The following is a 17,825-nucleotide window of genomic DNA, read 5'->3' as shown; positions in this document are numbered from 1 at the left end:
ATATATATATATATTGTCGATTATTTTTCAAGTTAAACTTGTATCAATCTTTTAGGTATATTATTAATTTATATAGTGAACCAGTTTTCCTAGTTAGATTATTGTGCTTAAAAAAATAAAATAACCGTAACTGGTGTAAAATAGAGCGGAATCGGATAATTAATTCCAAAAACTCCGAACTTTGAATTGAAAATAAAAATAAAAATGAATACGGAAATAAAGTGTATAAAAAGATATGAAGGGTAGAAAATCTGTTGACTACGATCTGTTTGGATATGTGAGGAGAGAACTAATTGTAGCAATTACGATGTCAAGCATCATATCCATTAAGAATGCTCTCTTTAAGCCTTCCTTAGCAAAGAACATCCCTGCTGTATACCCTAAGGCGATTGGTCTAAATATCAAATCTAATGAAACTTGGGCATGTTATGGATCGGGTAAGACCACCATGTTGAAAATTCTTTCCAACAAATTTTATATACCTTATCCTATGGCTAGTGAGACTTTCAGATATGGTGCAGGGATAAAAAATGTAAAATTATTTCAATTCAACAGTAATATTCCAATCAATGAATGCCTTTCTACTAGGTATGAACATTTCAAAGATTCATATTTCGATCAAACATGTAAGCAATATATATCTAATCCCACAGGTAATAATTCACGATTATATGAATCTATTGTAGATGCTTTCCAAATTGAAGAATTATTAGATAGATGGGTGATGGGGTTGAGTAATGGCCAAATGAGACGTGCTCGTATGGCCAAAGTATTATTGAGCAAGCCAGATGTGTTATTGATAGATGAACCCTTTTTAGGATTAGATCCAGCCACAATTAAGAAAGTTTCCAAGTTTTTCCAAGAATATAGTTCTAAAAATAATCAATTAATTATTGGTATGAGAGAACAAGACGAATTACCGGAATGGATTAGCCATGTTATTGGAGTAGAAGAAGATAAAGGTGTAATTTTCCACGGGAGTATTCAAGAATGTTATAAGCAATTCCATCAATTAAGAGATGATATGAAGAAAAATGAATTGCCAACTATTGAATTATTCAATCAAGAATATCATAAGAAGATGCAAAATTGTCAAAGAAAAGAGGTTCCAATTTTTGAAATGAGAAACATGACAGTTTCTTATAGTGATAGCAAAGTGCCTGTATTTGAGAATATGAACTTGAAGATACATGAAGGAGAGAAATGGCATATCCAGGGAGCCAATGGGACCGGTAAATCGACATTGCTCTCATTAATCACAGCAGACCATCCAAAATCATGGAATTCGCATATTTGGCAAGACGGTCAACCAAGGAAAAGTGGTCGCTGCAATTATTTTGATATCAATGCTGATATCGCAATGTCATCTCCAGAGCTTCATGCCATTTATTTACAAAGAGGTAAGGAATATTCTATAGAAGAGACATTGTCTAGTGGGTTGCATGACAATTCTTCCAATAATTTTGCTCCTATGTGGAATAAACTGGATAAATTACAACAAGAAAGGATTACTAAGATCATTTCTGAGTTGCGCTTACTATCATCTACAACTAAGTTTGGTATGCTATCTACTAGTGAACAAAAAGTAATTCTTTTAGCGCGTGCTCTTCTCAAGAATCCTCGTATTCTTATCCTAGATGAAGCCCTCTCAGGGATGCATTCAGTTCATCGTGACTGGGCATTACGCCAGTTAGCAGCATGGCCCGGCACAATGTTAGCTGTGGCCCATTGTCCCGAAGAAACTCCCTCTTGTACCCACCAAATAGACCTCGGCATAGCTAAATCTAACTAGTGCTGAACATGAGCCATCTCCTATTGCTCCTATTTGAAGCAAAGACATGTTGGCGATGCCCCTGGCAAAGCCTGTCACGTTTTTGCCAGCTTCCAAATTGTTTTCTTTGCAGCGTTTGCTAATTGGCAGAGCCTGTTGCTAGCGCCGCACGGTACGGTGGCCGGTTGTTCTACGCCCGTTCTGTGCCACTCGATCCGGCATTTGAGTGAAAACAACATTGGAACCTGAAAAATAGGAGACGGCAAATAAAGGAAGTTTCGTTTACTAAGGAAACAACCACGGACGGAACTAAGTGAAACTTCAATTTCAATTTCAATCGAGTTTTGGAAAACATACAGGGCAAGTTTTAATTTATTTGTATAATTTAATTCTTCACTTATATACTGGTAATGTTTATTTTTGATATCTTTATTAATAATTAATTGTATTACAATTGTTCATATTTATATACGTCGAGAGTCAAACAAAAAAAAATTAAAAGACTTTATTTTTGGTTTACTGTTTATTTCTTATATCATTAAGTTTAATTCAGTTCTATCTTATTCAATCAATCCAATTCTCTTCTTTTACTCCTATAATATTAATCTTTTATTTTTTTCCTTTTTTTTCTATTTTTATTTTTATTTCTATATGATACATTAAAGTTCTCAATATAACCACGAATAAAACTATAAACATTTATAAAATACTTTACCATCACTAATACCATTGCACATTTTAATAACAATAAATAATATATTAATATAATATCACAATGACTTATACAAGCTCTGCTGCAACTACAAGAGTCAAATTAATACCCCCAAAGGAACTACCAGTACTTGTTCAAAAGGAAAATGAATACGGGTCTTTGACGTCTAAGGAATTTTTATTGGAAACCAAGAGATTAAAGAGCAAATCATTGGGTCCACCAATCATGGATACTCCTCCATATTATATCGTTCTAATTACTTACCTGAATTATTTGATCTTGATTATTCTGGGTCACATACATGATTTCCTTGGATTAAAGTTTCAAAAGGAAAAGCATACTGATGTCATTGAACAAGATGGTTATGCTCCTTGGTTTTCTAAATTTGAATCTTTTTATGTTAGAAGATTAAAGAAAAGAATCGATGATTGTTTTGCAAGACCAACCACTGGTGTCCCAGGTAGATTCATTGAGTGTATTGATCGTATTTCTCATAACATGAATGATTTCTTTACATACCCAGGCTCTACTACAATGTGTTTGAATTTATCCTCTTATAATTATTTAGGTTTTGCTCAAAGTAAAGGACAATGTACTGATGCTGCTTTAGATTCTATCGATAAATATGGTGTTCAAAGTAATGGACCAAGAACTTTGATTGGTACAACTGATTTACATGTAGAAGCGGAACGTTTGATTGCTACATTCTTGGGCAAAGAAGACGCTATGATTTTCTCTCAAGGGTATGGTACTAATGCTAATTTCTTCAATGCCTTTTTAGATTCAAAATGTTTGGTCATTTCTGATGAATTAAATCATACTTCCATTAGAACTGGGGTCAGATTATCTGGTGCTACTGTGAGAATCTTCAAACATAACGATATGACTGCTTTGGAAAAGTTAATTAGAGAACAAATCGTATTGGGTCAACCAAAGACAAGTCGTCCATGGAAGAAAATTATTATTTGTGTAGAAGGTTTATTCTCGATGGAAGGTACTCTATGTAATTTACCAGCTTTGATTGAATTAAAGAAGAAATATAAATGTTATCTATATGTTGATGAAGCTCATTCCATTGGTGCTATGGGTCCAACTGGGCGTGGTGTTTGTGATGTCTTTGGTGTTGATCCAAATGAAATCGATATTTTAATGGGTACTTTTACAAAATCATTCGGTGCTGCAGGTGGTTATATTGCTTGTGATAAATGGATGATTGATAGATTCAGATTGGACTTATCTACTTGTAGTTATGGTGAATCTACCCCTGCTCCCGTCTTGGCTCAAATCATCTCTTCCACAAGAACTATCATGGGTCAGCTTCATCCAGGTGAAGGTGCAGAAAGATTACAAAGAATTGCTTTCAACTCAAGATACTTACGTCTAGGGTTGCAAAGATTGGGTTTCATTGTTTATGGTCATCCAGACTCACCAGTTATCCCAATGTTATTATACTGTCCTTCTAAGATGCCCGCTTTCTCGAGAATGATGTTACAAAGAAAAATTGCCGTTGTTGTCGTTGCATACCCAGCTACTCCTTTGATCGAATCTCGTGTTAGATTCTGTATGTCAGCTTCTTTAACAAAAGAAGATATAGATTATTTGTTACGCCATGTCGATGAAGTTGGGGATAAATTATTCTTAAAAGTCAGTTCAGGTAAGGCTAACGTCGAAGAAGATGGTAGACCTCCAAGATGGTCAATTGAAGAAGTCTTAGAAAAGACTCCTCAAGATTGTAAGTATGATCGTTTCTTTCTTGATTAAGCATTAAAATAATAAAAATCCAAAATAAAATAATAATAATAATAATAATAATAATAATAAAGATAGAATAATTATAACATTACCCTCTATACTTCGAGGCTCATCATTCTTTAATACATTACTACATTTACTAATCCTATTCATTTCATTTTTTAACTAACCTTATCTAAACGTAATGTTCCCCTTCCCTTTTTTTAACCCCTTCACCTTACATAACACAAACTGTTTCCCTTTTTTTTGTAAACAAAATAACCATTAATAATTATCATAATCTATAAATGTATTAAAATAAAAATAAATCTAACGTTTTTTATATTTGTGTTATTTGAACTTTCCCTCTTAATTGAGCTTATGTATTTATCTTTTCTTTTTTTTACTCATGTTTATTGTATACCATTAACTATATTACCCTTATCATTTATAATATATATATTTTTTAACTCTTTTATTTATTTAACTTCATTAATTTCACATATTCCTTTTGTTGCAATATAACTGGAATTTGTCTAAAAAAGACTGCTCATAAATCTGTACACCACACTTTATTTTTAGCTTCTGATATTTTTCTTGATATTTTTCCGAATTTAACATTATTGAAACACTAGTTAACTAAATTATTTGATTTTTTTCGAGTTTTCATAGCCCGGGAAAAAAAAAAATTTCAGCCATCGAGAAAATCTAAAGTAAGGCATCAATAATATATAAGCAAACACATTTTAAGTATGCTTTTTCACAACTTTCTTTTCCATGCAATCTCCCTTCACGAAGTACAACAGCATTAAATAAATCAGTCACAATGGGTCGTATGCACAGTTCTGTATGTACCTCCACTATCAATTAGATAAATTATGACGTTTATTTAATTTTGTTCAAAGTTACGGATCATATTTCTTCATTGAAGTTTTCTGGTATGCATCAACCTTATTCTTTTTAGATTTAAGGTTAGTTAGATGAATTTTATCTTAAATGATAATTTTTATACTCGATGCATGGCTGGGTGATACCAAGATTAAAGGACGTTTTAAAAATTTAATTTTTAAAGCGTTGAACTTCGATATTGTAAAATATTAAAAGTTTAGATTAGTTTAAACTATGCGTTCGTATAGGATAAGTTATGTCAAAAAATTTAATATGATATAATAGATTAAGGAAGTTCTCTTGATATCGAATTTTAATGTAGAAATATATAACGTTTCTTGGCTTAATTAAATAAATAGCGCCAATCACGAATAAGTTTTTACTAACAATAAGCTAATATTTGAGAAATTTTTAAAATTTTTCGAATAGTAACATTTTATTATTACAGGGTAAAGGTATCTCTTCCTCCGCTATTCCATACTCTAGAAACGCTCCAGCTTGGTTCAAGTTATCTTCTGAAGCTGTTGTTGAACAAATCATCAAGTATGCCAGAAAGGGTTTAACCCCATCTTCTATTGGTGTCTTATTGAGAGATGCTCATGGTGTCAGTCAATCTCGTGTCATCACTGGTAACAAGATTTTAAGAATCTTGAAATCTAACGGTTTCGCTCCAGAAATCCCAGAAGATTTATACTTCTTGATTAAGAAGGCTGTCTCTGTCAGAAAGCACTTAGAAAGAAACAGAAAGGACAAGGACGCTAAATTCAGATTGATTTTGATCGAATCTAGAATCCACAGATTAGCTAGATACTACAGAACCGTTTCCGTTTTACCACCAAACTGGAAATACGAATCTGCTACTGCTTCTGCTTTAGTTAACTAGACAATTTAATTCGTTTTATTATGCAAATATATATATATTTTTTTACATGTTTTGCTATTTATATTAATTTAATTATCTTTTAACTATTTATCTTTTAAAATAAAGACCTTTTGCATTTTCAATTATTTTACATAGCTTCATTTTATAAAGATTTCGTATCGCTGAAATGCTGACTATCTTCATAAATCACTGGTAAAAGAAACTTGAGTGAGCAAAGAAAACAAAACTCTCTGGACAATTTAATAATATGAAGAGATGTGAGCTAGAGGTAAAAATAAAGATTTTTTTACTTTTATACTGTACTACACACGTGATAAACTAAATAATTGTTTTGCAATTAAACTATTTTGGGTCAAAAAAAAAAAGATATTATTATCTACAGGTATCCACTCGTTAGATATTGTTCTACCATATCTAGAAGAGTATTAGGTACTAATTCATCCTTGAGAAGTCTTTGTTTTGGCGGTAAAAATTCATTGCTTGGCATTTTCTCCACTTCCAGTAACTATTAACTGCCAAATCATTGAAATATTTTTTCAATAGGTACTCAAAATAACCTGAAATTTTGTATCACGTGATATGTCACAAGCAAATAAAAAATTAACGATGATTTCGCCCAGGATCGAACTGGGGACGTTCTGCGTGTTAAGCAGATGCCATAACCAACTAGACCACGAAACCAAACGACAACTACAGGATTCGAACCTGTGCGGGCAGAGCCCAAGAGATTTCTAATCTATCGCCTTAACCACTCGGCCAAGTTGCCTCTAATTCATTGAAATTATTTTGTAGACATATGCTAAACAATAAAAAGTAATGTTCTCAAGTTTAGGCTTTAAGCAAACGATCACGTAATCCGATGACTACGAGTCATACAATCGTACAGTCGTGCGTTCACGCAATTATATGACTATGAGTCATAATATCAGGCAATTGTGCAATTGCTTGACAAGTTAATAAACTAATATTCAGGATAAATAGTTCTATTTGAAAACGTATAAATAGGGCTACTTATCCATCAAGAATTCATAGGTTTATACCTCGTTCATATTAATTTTATAGTTATAAGAAGAACAAGTTATTTTTTAAGTACAAGTGGTACTTTAGCTTTTAGTGTAAAAGTCCAATAACTCAAGAATAGTTCAGGTTTGTGTAAACCCTAAGCCCTTATAGTATTATTAGTATCGTCCCGAGACGATTACAACAGAGATTTTAGATCTTAATAAGGCTTCTATAGGAAATATAATACTCAAACAATTATTCTTTCTTTAGCCTATAATGTAACAATAATCTAATTATACCTTAATTTCTTTTAATACACAAGGTGCAATTGCTTATTATACATTAGAAATATTGTTATTTCCATCTTTAATGATATGCTAATCTGGGTGTTTAATTTGCTACTAGTTGTAATTTTTTTTGTCATAGACAAGTCAGATGGGGTGAGAGCTGAGTTTGTAACCATTAACTTGCTTGTCTAATGAAAGGATGTATTTTAAATTAGATTTAAACAAAAGTAATTTGAGCTATCCATAAACTGCTGAACTTTTCTAGAGGTTCACAACCAAATGACGGTACTTTATTGCTTATACTTGCTAACTTATAACCTCTTGAGCAATTTTATCTTTTTGACGATTTTCTGGTTGTAACAATTTTAAGCTTTGCTATTCCCAGTAGTATATCTTTTTGGCTGCTAGTTTAATACCAACTGTTTATTAAACTATACAACTATATACCTGAGCCTACGTAAGTTAAATATTATTATTATTACGTTCCGATTTGTTCACTATACACTTCCATCTTTTGTATTTCGTCCTTTTTGTTTTCTGGTTCTTACCTCTTTGTTCTACCTTAACCCTCTAGTTTATTCTTTTAGCTTTAGATTCTCAAATAGAATTTATGTTCATGATTCACTTACTTGTTCATCTACATATTCATTCCGTTATCACGTGATCTTGGTTTATACACGTGACTAACGTGGCTCACGCTATAGGACAGTGGAAAAAGTAAATCTCCTCGACGGGGAATTGAACCCCGATCTGGCACGCGACAAGCGCCCATTCTAACCATTAAACTATCGGGGATTGATTTTCCTGCTTTTTTTCAAACATCTGACTCCTACTAATACAACAGCTCCAAAAAAACAAGTAAATTGGCACATAACTGCTGGAATATGATTATATCATTTTCTATTAAGTGGTAAAAGACTTTTATCACGTGACTTATTGTTTAAAATGTGTTCTTCTTTTTATATCGAAAAACACTATTTAAGAAATATATTCATTTTAGTTATATTATTTACTATATATGTCTAAATAAAGTAATCGTCTTTACATCTTAAACACTGTATAACAATGTCTAACTCTCTTGAATCCCAGTAGTATTGGTGAAATTATCTTTTTTTTGTCAACGTGCAATAGAGGGAAAAAAAATAAAAAGTGTTTCTTTTTTGTGTTAAAAATATTTGATAAAATTGAAATAAATTATTAAGTTTCTGCTATGCCCGAATGTGCGTAAGAATTAAAAATGTAAACATTGAAAATTAGCAGATTTTACATAACAATACTGTAGAGTGTGAATCAGCCTATATTAAAGCCTATTATTAAACTAGTAGGCAAATACGGGTATCATACTTAAGAAATGAATCACAATGTATCTCCTAAAAGTAGTACACATAAGTTTGTCAAATCTCCAAAAGGAAGCAAGTCAAAAATGAGTCAGTATTTGATAAACGAAGTACAGAATGCGTTAAATAGTACGCAAAGTTCATTAGCTGAACAAGAATTGAAGGATGGCTATGAATTAGAACAATTATTGAATATGGCTAGAGTACCTATTTGTCTAGAAAAATTCATAGCTTTTACTCTTTTGGCGTCTTTTGACAGCTTTCTATATTATTTCACAGTTTTACCAATTAGATTTATTAAAGGCATCTATAGATCTTTGTATTCTGTTAAAGCTGGTAGTAAACCAATGAAAACTTATAGAGAACGTCTAACAATCTTTTTAATTATTGTTGCTTCTATGGTATTAGGTAAATTAGACACATCTAAATTATATCATAGAATTAAAAGGCAGAGTGAAGTAAAATTATATATGTTGTTTGGTGTTTTAGATATGGCCGATAAAATGTGCTCAACAATGGGCCAATCATTATTAACTGTTGGATTATCAAGAAAAAACAAAGCACGCCCACGAATAATGCAAGGAATATTCATAATATTAGTTCTGATTTATATGATCATTCATGGTTATATATTAATTAACGAAACAGTTGCTCTAAATGTAGCAGTCAATTCATATTCGAATTCCTTAATGACGCTTTTATTATCAATGCAATTTGCTGAAATTAAGGCATCTATCTTTAAGAAATTCGACAAAGAAAATTTATTTCAAATGGCAATTGCTGATGTAGTAGAGCGATTTCAGTTAGTTTCCTTTTTATTGATTATTGTTATGAGGAATTTAGTGGCGGGAATCAGATCTCCGTCTAATATTATCCCAAATTCATGGAATTTTAATATTACTTCTAGTAAAATAGTAGGCGTTCTATGTGGTCCAATTGTTAGTGTAATTGGGAGTGAACTCATTGTGGATTGGCTAAAGCATGCGTATATTATTAAATTTAATAGAATAAGACCAACAATTTACAACAATTTTTTCTTTTTAATGTATAAGGATCACAAAATTGGTCTACAAAAATATCAAGAGCGACTAGGTTTACCATTACCTGCTTATACAGTATTGTTTGTTGTTATGTTACGTCCAACAGTATTAAATGCATTGAGCAATCTGTTTATTCCTTTGAGATTATTAATTTTAATTATGGGGTTCTCTTGGCTCGTTTTATTGAAAGTAATTGTTCATTTGATTTTATTAAGGTGGGGTAAGACGATTCGTACAATGTGGCTAAACAATACTATCAAGAATTCAGTAGATGAAAATAATTATGTTCCAGGGTTAGTCTCCGGAGGATTGAGTGAAGTAGATGATACATCCAGATTAATAATTCATGCAAATGATAAGCAACAAGAGCAAGAGGAAAAGCAACCAGCTAAAGGCTTTAGGGAACAATTTAAGTCTAAATTGTATGCGAATCCAGATACACCAAAGAGTTTAAATGAAAAACGTAAGAAGAAAGATCATGAAAACCCTCATTCGTTAGAGGAAGTTTCTCGCTTCAAAATGGTTTCTAAGAGGATTTGGTGAATCTAAGTTGTTGACAGAAAAAAAAAGAAAAGTGCATTCTCCATATTTATCACTGGTCTACTTCCATTTTGTTTTTACTAATATTATTCGTAACAAATGTCTTTTTTCGGCTTTCAGACAATGGCTCCAGGAATGTTCGCGTTTTTTGATTTTTTGTCATATTGCTAGGGGAGAAAAATCCTACTGAAGTAGATTTCTCCAGATTTAAAAAGTAGGTGATATAACTAGCTAATATATATACACTTAGAAGTCTTCACGTTATTCAATTACCTTTAATTTACTAGGCTTCTGTGGAACCTGTTCAGAAAAAAAGGAAAAAGAAAATATGATATTGAGAAACGTATTTCGTACCTGTGGGGGTAAATCTGTATTATACCGCTCCTCATTAGGAATTGCTTGTAAGAATACTACATTACGTGTATCTTACTCCACTACTCCATTAAGTCTTAAGAGCACTTCACGTCCATTTGCTGGTTCTATTTTGAGCCAAAGTAGTTTCTATAAAACAAAGTTTAAAAATGCCAGATTTCAAAGTACAACAACTGCTAATAATGCTAACAATTCTTCTAATGAAATTCCAAGTGAAACTATGATTAAATTTTCTAAGAACACAGGGTACTGGTTAATTGGTACGTCCGGTTTAGTTTTTGGTATTGTCATTTTTGGCGGTTTGACAAGATTAACAGAATCTGGTTTAAGTATTACTGAATGGAAACCTGTTACTGGTACTATTCCACCATTGAACCAAAAGCAATGGGAGGACGAATTTGAAAAATATAAGGCTTCACCAGAATTTAAACAATTGAATTCTAATATGGATTTGGATGAATTTAAATTTATTTTCTTTATGGAATGGTTCCATAGAGTATGGGGTAGAGCCATTGGAATTGTCTTCATTGTTCCTGCAATGTATTTAGTAGCTCGTAGAAAGACATCGGCTCATGTTAATAAGAGTTTACTAGTGTTAACTGGTCTATTGGGTCTTCAAGGTTTTATCGGTTGGTGGATGGTTTATTCTGGTTTAGATCAAAAGCAATTAGATGCCAGAAATTCCAAACCTACTGTTTCTCAATATAGATTAACTACACATTTAGGTGCAGCCTTCTTATTATATACTGGTATGATTTGGGTTGGATTAGAAATGTTAAGAGATGCTAAATGGATGAAAAATCCAAAGGACGCTTTAAAATTATTTAAGCAATTAGATAACCCAGCTTTAAAAAATTTGAGACCAATGTCATTTGCAATCTTGGCTTTTACTTTCTTGACAGCTATGTCTGGTGGTATGGTTGCAGGGTTAGATGCTGGTTGGATTTATAACACATGGCCAAAGATGGGTGAAACTTGGTTCCCAAGTTCCCGTGAATTATTAGATGATCATTTTGCACGCAAGGATGATAAAAGTGATTTGTTTTGGAGAAATATGTTAGAAAATCCAACTACTGTTCAAATGAACCACAGATTATTTGCTTATACTGCCTTCTGTTCCATCTTAGCTTTACATTTGTACTGCAGTAAAAGAAAGGCAATTATTCCAAGGCATATCAATATGACCATGCATGCTATGATGGGATTCGTTACTTTACAAGTTACTTTGGGTGTTCTTACCTTATTGTATATGGTACCTATCTCTTTAGCATCCTTACATCAAGGTGGTGCTTTGGCATTGTTTACCACATCAATCATTTTCGCATCTCAGTTGAGAAAACCAAGAGCTGAAATGCGTAATTTAATTACATTAATTGATAAACAAGGTCCACGAGTAAGTAAGATTTTAACTGAAACTGCCAAATTAAAGAAATAGAGTTTGAATTAAAAAAAGAAAAAAATAAAAGATAAAAAAAAAGGAACTTCTTCAGTTAATGTGTTTCTTCTGAAAAATTCACTCAATATCTTGAAAATATTTTTATAATTTTTCTAATTATTTATTTTATATATATCCAAGTAAAATTATACAAATTATATATATATGACATTTATTTATTTATATTTTTTTATCCATGTTAATTAAATTTTGTAAATACAATTTTAATATTATAATATTCCCTATTTTCTTTAATAAGGAATGTGACACAGCTATATGTAATAGATTAATAGTTCGTTGTTGTTTTTTGTTCTTCTTTTATAGTAAATTTTCATTAGTTTGATTTATTTCCTCGCGTACCGCGCTTAGTTGATGAGTGATGAGTGGCAATAATTCCCCCTCCCCCCAAATTGTTCAAACTAAAAGAAGGAATGTAATAAGATTTTAAACAAGAGAATAAGAGAACAAAAGAAAAGAAGAATAGCAAACCTTGTTTTCATAATTTGCCAATACGACGACGACAATATAAATATATATATATATATATATATATATATTTTTTTATTTTGCCTATTGAAAGCAATGCAAGTTACAATCTCTAATGAAATCACTGGCCAAGTGTATGGTCCATTAGACCTAAGCGATGATATGACAGTTCCTGATTTATTGGCATTAATTGAATTGGAGTGTCAATTTGATAAAACTAAGCATGATTTATATCATAATACTGATTTGATAGATAAATTATCTGAAAAGACTATGAAAGATTTAAATATTGAGAATGATGATTTATTATTAATAAGACAGAAAATCCCCACAATGAATGATATGCAAAGGCAATATGCTGATAGAGTAAATCAAATGGATGATGTATCATTTGTGGAAGAATTTAGACAAGAATTATTGCATAATGCAGAATTAAGGAATAAAGTTTCTAATGATATTCCTGATTTAGAAACAATAATTCAAAATAAAGAAGAATTTAATGAGAAAATTGGACCTATATTAATTCAAAGAAGACGTGGTATGCCTGGTAATGGTGGTGGTATCCCTCAAAATTCATTTGGTATTCCACAACAGGATTATATAAGATTGATGAGTAATCCAGATGATCCTGAAAATCAAAAAAAAATTGTTGAATTAATTAATCAACAAGAAATTGATGAGCAGATGCGTAATGCCCTGGAATATACACCTGAAGTCTTTACACAAGTCAATATGTTATTTATTAATATGGAAATCAACGGGCATCCAGTTAAGGCGTTTGTAGATTCAGGAGCACAAACCACTATTATGACCCCCAAGATAGCTGAATTGACTGGGTTAAGTAGATTAATAGATAAAAGATTTAAAGGTGAAGCTAGAGGTGTTGGTGTTGGTAAGATTTTGGGTAAGATCCATCAAGCACAAGTTAAGATTGAAACACAATTTATTCCATGTAGTTTTACTGTTTTAGAGACTGATGTTGATATCTTATTAGGATTAGATATGTTAAGAAGACACCAAGCTATTATGGATTTGGAAAGGGATGTTTTGAAAATTGCTGGTGTGGAAACTAAATTTTTAGGTGAAGCTGAGATACCTAAATTTGGTCCACAACCTAAAGAAGAAAAGACTAGTGGGGATGCAAGTGGGAATATTACTCATGGTACTTCCTCCTCTGCCAAGACTCAATCTAAATCGACTACTCCTGCACAGGTCACTGCGACTACTCCTGCACAGGCCACTTCGATTACTCCTGCACAGGCCACTGCGATTACTCCTGCACAGACCACTTCGACTACCCCTGTTCAACCCAAAGAAAAATACCCTGAAGCTACTATTAAACAATTAATGGATCTTGGGTTTTCCAAGATGGAAGTGGTCCATGCATTAGATATGACTAATGGTAATGCTGAAATGGCAGCCTCTTTACTATTTAGTATGTAACTTTATAAAAAAAAAAGGGGGGGGGGGAACATTTAGATAAGTAAGCGCCCAAGAAGTTAAAAAAAAAAAAAAATAATATACATAATGCAAATGCAAACATAAACGTCTCATACCAGGCACACACACATGCCTCACACCACGTCATATATCTCTTTTCAAATATTGTTTATTTAACCAATCTATTTTATCTTGTATATTAAATTTATTCCAATCAATAACAGAATTTGGATTTGTATCGAAATTTTCAATAAAACTCCGTTCATAAATATTGATACTTGAATTATAAATCAAGAATTCATTTAATATAGAGACGTTACTCCAATAGGTGAATTTCCTTAGACAAGCGACCACTAAGGAACAAATCAATTCACCATTGGTACAATGTAGGTAGATTGGGTAATTTTTCTTGTTACATAAAAAAGTGATGATTTGATTGATTGTGGTGTAATCCAAGGGGACTTGAGCTAATTTTCTTTTCACTTTTTTCTTTTTTTCTTTATCTTTTTGTTTTTTAAGAATCAAAGATGAATCAGTCATTGTTAAATCATCATTTGTAGTGGTGGTTTGTATGGAAGGTGTGTAGAGTCTATCTTTGATTGTATTTGGTAATTTGACATTGACATAGAAATGTATTAATTGAATATTATTTTGTTTGGCAAAATGGAATAATTCATAATCGAAATCCTCGGTGATTGGATTGGGTAATAAAGAGATGATACATTTTAAATTTAAGGATTTCAAAAAATCGAAATTTATAGAATGTGGGTAGGAACCTCTATATAGATTTGGTTGTACTGTGGCGAATAACAAAGGGGTTACAATAGACATGGTGGGTTACTAAGAGAATTGCAAATTTGCAAAAGAATGTATATGTAGGTGTTGAAATATATAAATTTTATATTTTTATATTTTTATATTTTTATATTTTTATACTTTTATATTTTTTAAAACAAAAGAAAAAGAACACCCCATTCAGGCGATTGTTACCCGGAGGGAGGGGGAAAAAATGAGTGTCGATTTATATCCGCGGCTATAGAAGGGAAAGGCAAACAAAAAATGACATTAAAATGAATAAACATTATATAGACACTATAGTGGGGGAGGGGGGGAGCTAGTAAACACCGTCATCTGGTCTATTCTGCTCTATTCTTGCATCATCGCCCATTTTTTTCAATTCTTCCATGGAAGGTCTCATTCCAGCTTTTTTGGTGAATCTTTTCTTGTGAGAATGGAATTCCATATCTTCTAATAATTTTTTATTTCTTTTGAAAAGAGATTGGTCTTGTCTTTCCGTTTGGGAGAGATGTTTTTTCAATTGTGCTTGGAAGAGTTTTGCAGTGGTGTAAATATTTCTGCGGAACATTGCTGGGGGGGGGGGTTGGCTTGTTGATTGGCAGAGAGGCTTGTCGATTGGCAGAGAGGCTTGTCGATTGGCAGAGAGGCTTGATCTGCTTATATATGTCAAAGTAAACTATTGTCGATATGGTCCCATTATCCAAATAAAATAAAGCATTCCATTAGGGGTGCGAGAATGTTTTCTGCCTATTGGGAAAGCATTCCGATGCGCCCAGACACCCTCATCTCTTATCTGATGAAATAAATTTCAATCAGTTCGCCTTAGCATTAAAAAAAAAAGAAAATTGCATCAAGTGCTTCCAAGTCTCAAAAAGAAAAGAAAGCTGGAAAGGCCAAAATGAATGAACCTATTATCTTTGTTACTGGTAATTTGAACAAGTTGAAAGAAGTGAATAGTATTCTTGGCGGGAGCTACAACATCACCAATGAAGCGTTAGATTTGGACGAATTGCAAGAAACCGATCTTGAGACGATTGCGTTGCACAAGTTGGAACAAGCCAAGAAGTTAGTAGGTAGTGGCAAGCGTGTGTTTGTAGAAGACACAGCGTTGATTTTTGATGAGTTTAACGGTTTACCGGGAGCATATGTGAAATGGTTTGTCAAGAGTCTTGGATTAGCAAAGATGGTTAGGTTGTTGGACCCTTTTAGTAATAAGGGGGCCAGTGCGGTGACTACGATCGCTTATTACGATGGTGACAAGAATGTAGTATTCCAAGGAAAGACACAAGGTGTTATTGTGGAAAGCCGTGGTCCGACCGATTTCGGATGGGATTCGATCTTCGAGCCGGTGGAAGGCGATGGCGAGACGTATGCGGAAATGAGCAAAGAAAAGAAAAACGGGCTGTCGCACCGTGGCAGGGCGTTTGGACAGATGCGGGAATATCTAGGGGGCCCTGAAGGTGCAAGGGCGTGCAAATAGGGAGTGCAAATAGGGAGTGCCAAGATCTTTCTGCTGTAAAAACGTACTTTGGTAATTAGTTAGATTATAGAGAAAATAAGATAGAGAAAATAAGATAGAGAAAATAAGATAGAGTAAAGTTAAGTAAAGTAAAGTAAAGTAAAGTAAAATAAAGTAAAATAAAGTAAAATAAAGTAAAATAAAGTAATAGTAATAAAATTTGATATAGAATATAAAATAGGTAATAGAACTAGAGGAGGTCCGAAAAGGGGAAGAGCCGGTTGCACCAGTGCATCTTCATATGTATAATGGGCCCGAAAGAATAAAAAAAAAGAAACGCAGCATCGTTGCCGCCGAGGCTCGAAATTGAAATTGAAATTGAAATTAAAAAGTGGAAAAGTGGACGAAGTGGAAAAGTGGAAAAGTGAAAAAGGGTATTAGAGCAACACTACAACATCATCATGACCAGTTGGGCCAAACCAAAGGCTGGGACTAGCTTACCACCGGCGTTGGACTTCTTCTTCTTCTTGTCTTCGTCTTCTGGGAAGTAAGTACCGTTTACTGGAACAGTGAAACGGGTGTCGTTGGCAGAGAATTGTTCGGTGATGTTACCTCTGACGTAGACTCTTGTGGCGACACATGGACAATCGGTAATGGTCAAGGACTGGTTGGCAGTGGCAGAGTAGGTGGCACCGTTGGTGACAAAAGTGGTGTCTTCGGTTGGGACAGTGACCAACTTGGTCAAAGTCTCCTTCAAGATCAAAGTACCGTTGACGTAGGAACAGTTGAAACCTAGAGCACCGCCAGTCAAGTTGGTCAAAGTGCCGGTGATTTCGGAACCGTTGAAGCTGGACAAAGTGATGTTTGTGATGTTACCGGTGGTTTCGTTGAACACCAAAGTGGATATGTTGGTACCGTTGACATAGGTGGTGTTGTCGTTAAAAGTGATGTTCAAAGGAGCATCGAAATCAGTCAAGTTCAAAAACTCGGTTTCGTTACTGGCCAAAGAATAGACTTCGGTGGAGTTATCATCTTGGGCAGAGGCGGCGACGGCCAAAGTGGAGATCAAAGCAGCAGCAGAGAATTTCATAGTGTGAGATGGGGGGGTGAGTGAGGGAGGGTGTGTGAGGGAGATGTTGATCTTGGACATACAGAACAGACAATCGATTCGATTATGGCAGGTAAATCGATGTTTATATATGGCTGTCGGGAAGACCATCCGATACTCGATGCCCACACAACAAAGGGGCATGGAGGGGGTTAAAAGATTTTTCGAGGGAGAAAGTTTGAGTAAACAAGGCGAGGGCGCAGAGGGGTACGGAGGCGCAAACGTAGATGCGGATGCGGATGCGGATGCGGATGCAGATACAGATGCAGATGCGGGCGTGAGACACACACCGGTCGCCGATGAGTTTTGCAACTTGCAGCGTGTACGGACGTGTCTGGGGCGAGCGTGCCCTCCTGTGTCCCTTGTCCCTGTTTCACTTACTAACCGTGTGCGAGATGTCCGGGTGGCAGGAGATTGGACTAGGAAGGGAAAAGGCAGATTGGTATTAGGCGATGGGAGGGACGAACTGGGAGTTAAGCAGTAGAACTGGGAGTTAAGCAGTGGAACTGGGAGTTAAGCAGTGGAACTGGGAGTTA

The 17,825-nt window shown here is 33.8% G+C and overlaps 10 protein-coding genes and 3 non-coding genes across 13 annotated transcripts; 7 read left to right on the top strand and 6 right to left on the bottom strand.

Moving 5' to 3' along the window:
• Positions 1–307: 307 nt before the first annotated feature.
• On the top strand, positions 308–1,792 carry TBLA0A08720 (uncharacterized protein; the record flags this gene model as incomplete). Its single annotated transcript, XM_004178132.1, has 1 exon — positions 308–1,792. The coding sequence occupies one exon, from the start codon at positions 308–310 to the stop codon at positions 1,790–1,792; it is 1,485 nt and encodes a 494-aa protein (XP_004178180.1).
• A 754-nt stretch (positions 1,793–2,546) lies between these two features.
• LCB2 (serine C-palmitoyltransferase LCB2) lies at positions 2,547–4,244 on the top strand (the record flags this gene model as incomplete). The annotated part of the gene is made up of 1 exon (XM_004178131.1): positions 2,547–4,244. The coding sequence occupies one exon, from the start codon at positions 2,547–2,549 to the stop codon at positions 4,242–4,244; it is 1,698 nt and encodes a 565-aa protein (XP_004178179.1).
• Positions 4,245–5,049: 805 nt separating this feature from the next.
• RPS13 (40S ribosomal protein uS15) lies at positions 5,050–5,985 on the top strand (the record flags this gene model as incomplete). The annotated part of the gene is made up of 2 exons (XM_004178130.1): positions 5,050–5,061; positions 5,551–5,985. The coding sequence occupies 2 exons, from the start codon at positions 5,050–5,052 to the stop codon at positions 5,983–5,985; spliced, it is 447 nt and encodes a 148-aa protein (XP_004178178.1).
• Positions 5,986–6,592: 607 nt separating this feature from the next.
• On the bottom strand, positions 6,593–6,666 carry TBLA0Atrna19V. The gene has a single exon. It is a non-coding gene; the product is annotated as a tRNA-Val (tRNA).
• Positions 6,667–6,669: 3 nt separating this feature from the next.
• On the bottom strand, positions 6,670–6,751 carry TBLA0Atrna26S. The gene has a single exon. It is a non-coding gene; the product is annotated as a tRNA-Ser (tRNA).
• A 1,246-nt stretch (positions 6,752–7,997) lies between these two features.
• TBLA0Atrna17D lies at positions 7,998–8,069 on the bottom strand. The gene has a single exon. It is a non-coding gene; the product is annotated as a tRNA-Asp (tRNA).
• Positions 8,070–8,625: 556 nt separating this feature from the next.
• On the top strand, positions 8,626–10,194 carry EMP65 (Emp65p; the record flags this gene model as incomplete). Its single annotated transcript, XM_004178129.1, has 1 exon — positions 8,626–10,194. One exon carries the CDS (start codon positions 8,626–8,628, stop codon positions 10,192–10,194), a length of 1,569 nt encoding a protein of 522 aa, XP_004178177.1.
• Positions 10,195–10,519: 325 nt separating this feature from the next.
• Positions 10,520–11,998, top strand: COX15 (Cox15p; the record flags this gene model as incomplete). Its single annotated transcript, XM_004178128.1, has 1 exon — positions 10,520–11,998. The coding sequence occupies one exon, from the start codon at positions 10,520–10,522 to the stop codon at positions 11,996–11,998; it is 1,479 nt and encodes a 492-aa protein (XP_004178176.1).
• Positions 11,999–12,580: 582 nt separating this feature from the next.
• DDI1 (Ddi1p) lies at positions 12,581–13,927 on the top strand (the record flags this gene model as incomplete). Its single annotated transcript, XM_004178127.1, has 1 exon — positions 12,581–13,927. One exon carries the CDS (start codon positions 12,581–12,583, stop codon positions 13,925–13,927), a length of 1,347 nt encoding a protein of 448 aa, XP_004178175.1.
• Positions 13,928–14,068: 141 nt separating this feature from the next.
• OCA6 (protein-tyrosine-phosphatase) lies at positions 14,069–14,755 on the bottom strand (the record flags this gene model as incomplete). The annotated part of the gene is made up of 1 exon (XM_004178126.1): positions 14,069–14,755. One exon carries the CDS (start codon positions 14,753–14,755, stop codon positions 14,069–14,071), a length of 687 nt encoding a protein of 228 aa, XP_004178174.1.
• Positions 14,756–15,038: 283 nt separating this feature from the next.
• Positions 15,039–15,290, bottom strand: FMP16 (Fmp16p; the record flags this gene model as incomplete). Its single annotated transcript, XM_004178125.1, has 1 exon — positions 15,039–15,290. The coding sequence occupies one exon, from the start codon at positions 15,288–15,290 to the stop codon at positions 15,039–15,041; it is 252 nt and encodes an 83-aa protein (XP_004178173.1).
• Positions 15,291–15,620: 330 nt separating this feature from the next.
• Positions 15,621–16,202, top strand: HAM1 (nucleoside triphosphate pyrophosphohydrolase HAM1; the record flags this gene model as incomplete). The annotated part of the gene is made up of 1 exon (XM_004178124.1): positions 15,621–16,202. The coding sequence occupies one exon, from the start codon at positions 15,621–15,623 to the stop codon at positions 16,200–16,202; it is 582 nt and encodes a 193-aa protein (XP_004178172.1).
• A 427-nt stretch (positions 16,203–16,629) lies between these two features.
• Positions 16,630–17,433, bottom strand: TBLA0A08630 (uncharacterized protein; the record flags this gene model as incomplete). Its single annotated transcript, XM_004178123.1, has 1 exon — positions 16,630–17,433. One exon carries the CDS (start codon positions 17,431–17,433, stop codon positions 16,630–16,632), a length of 804 nt encoding a protein of 267 aa, XP_004178171.1.
• Between the last annotated feature and the right edge of the window lie 392 nt (positions 17,434–17,825).

This window comes from Henningerozyma blattae, chromosome 1, assembly GCF_000315915.1.
Source record: "Henningerozyma blattae CBS 6284 chromosome 1, complete genome".
In the NCBI taxonomy this organism is placed as follows: domain Eukaryota; kingdom Fungi; phylum Ascomycota; class Saccharomycetes; order Saccharomycetales; family Saccharomycetaceae; genus Henningerozyma; species Henningerozyma blattae.
Note: the sequence above shows the minus strand (reverse complement) of the source record. Positions and strands in the feature narration are given on the sequence as shown.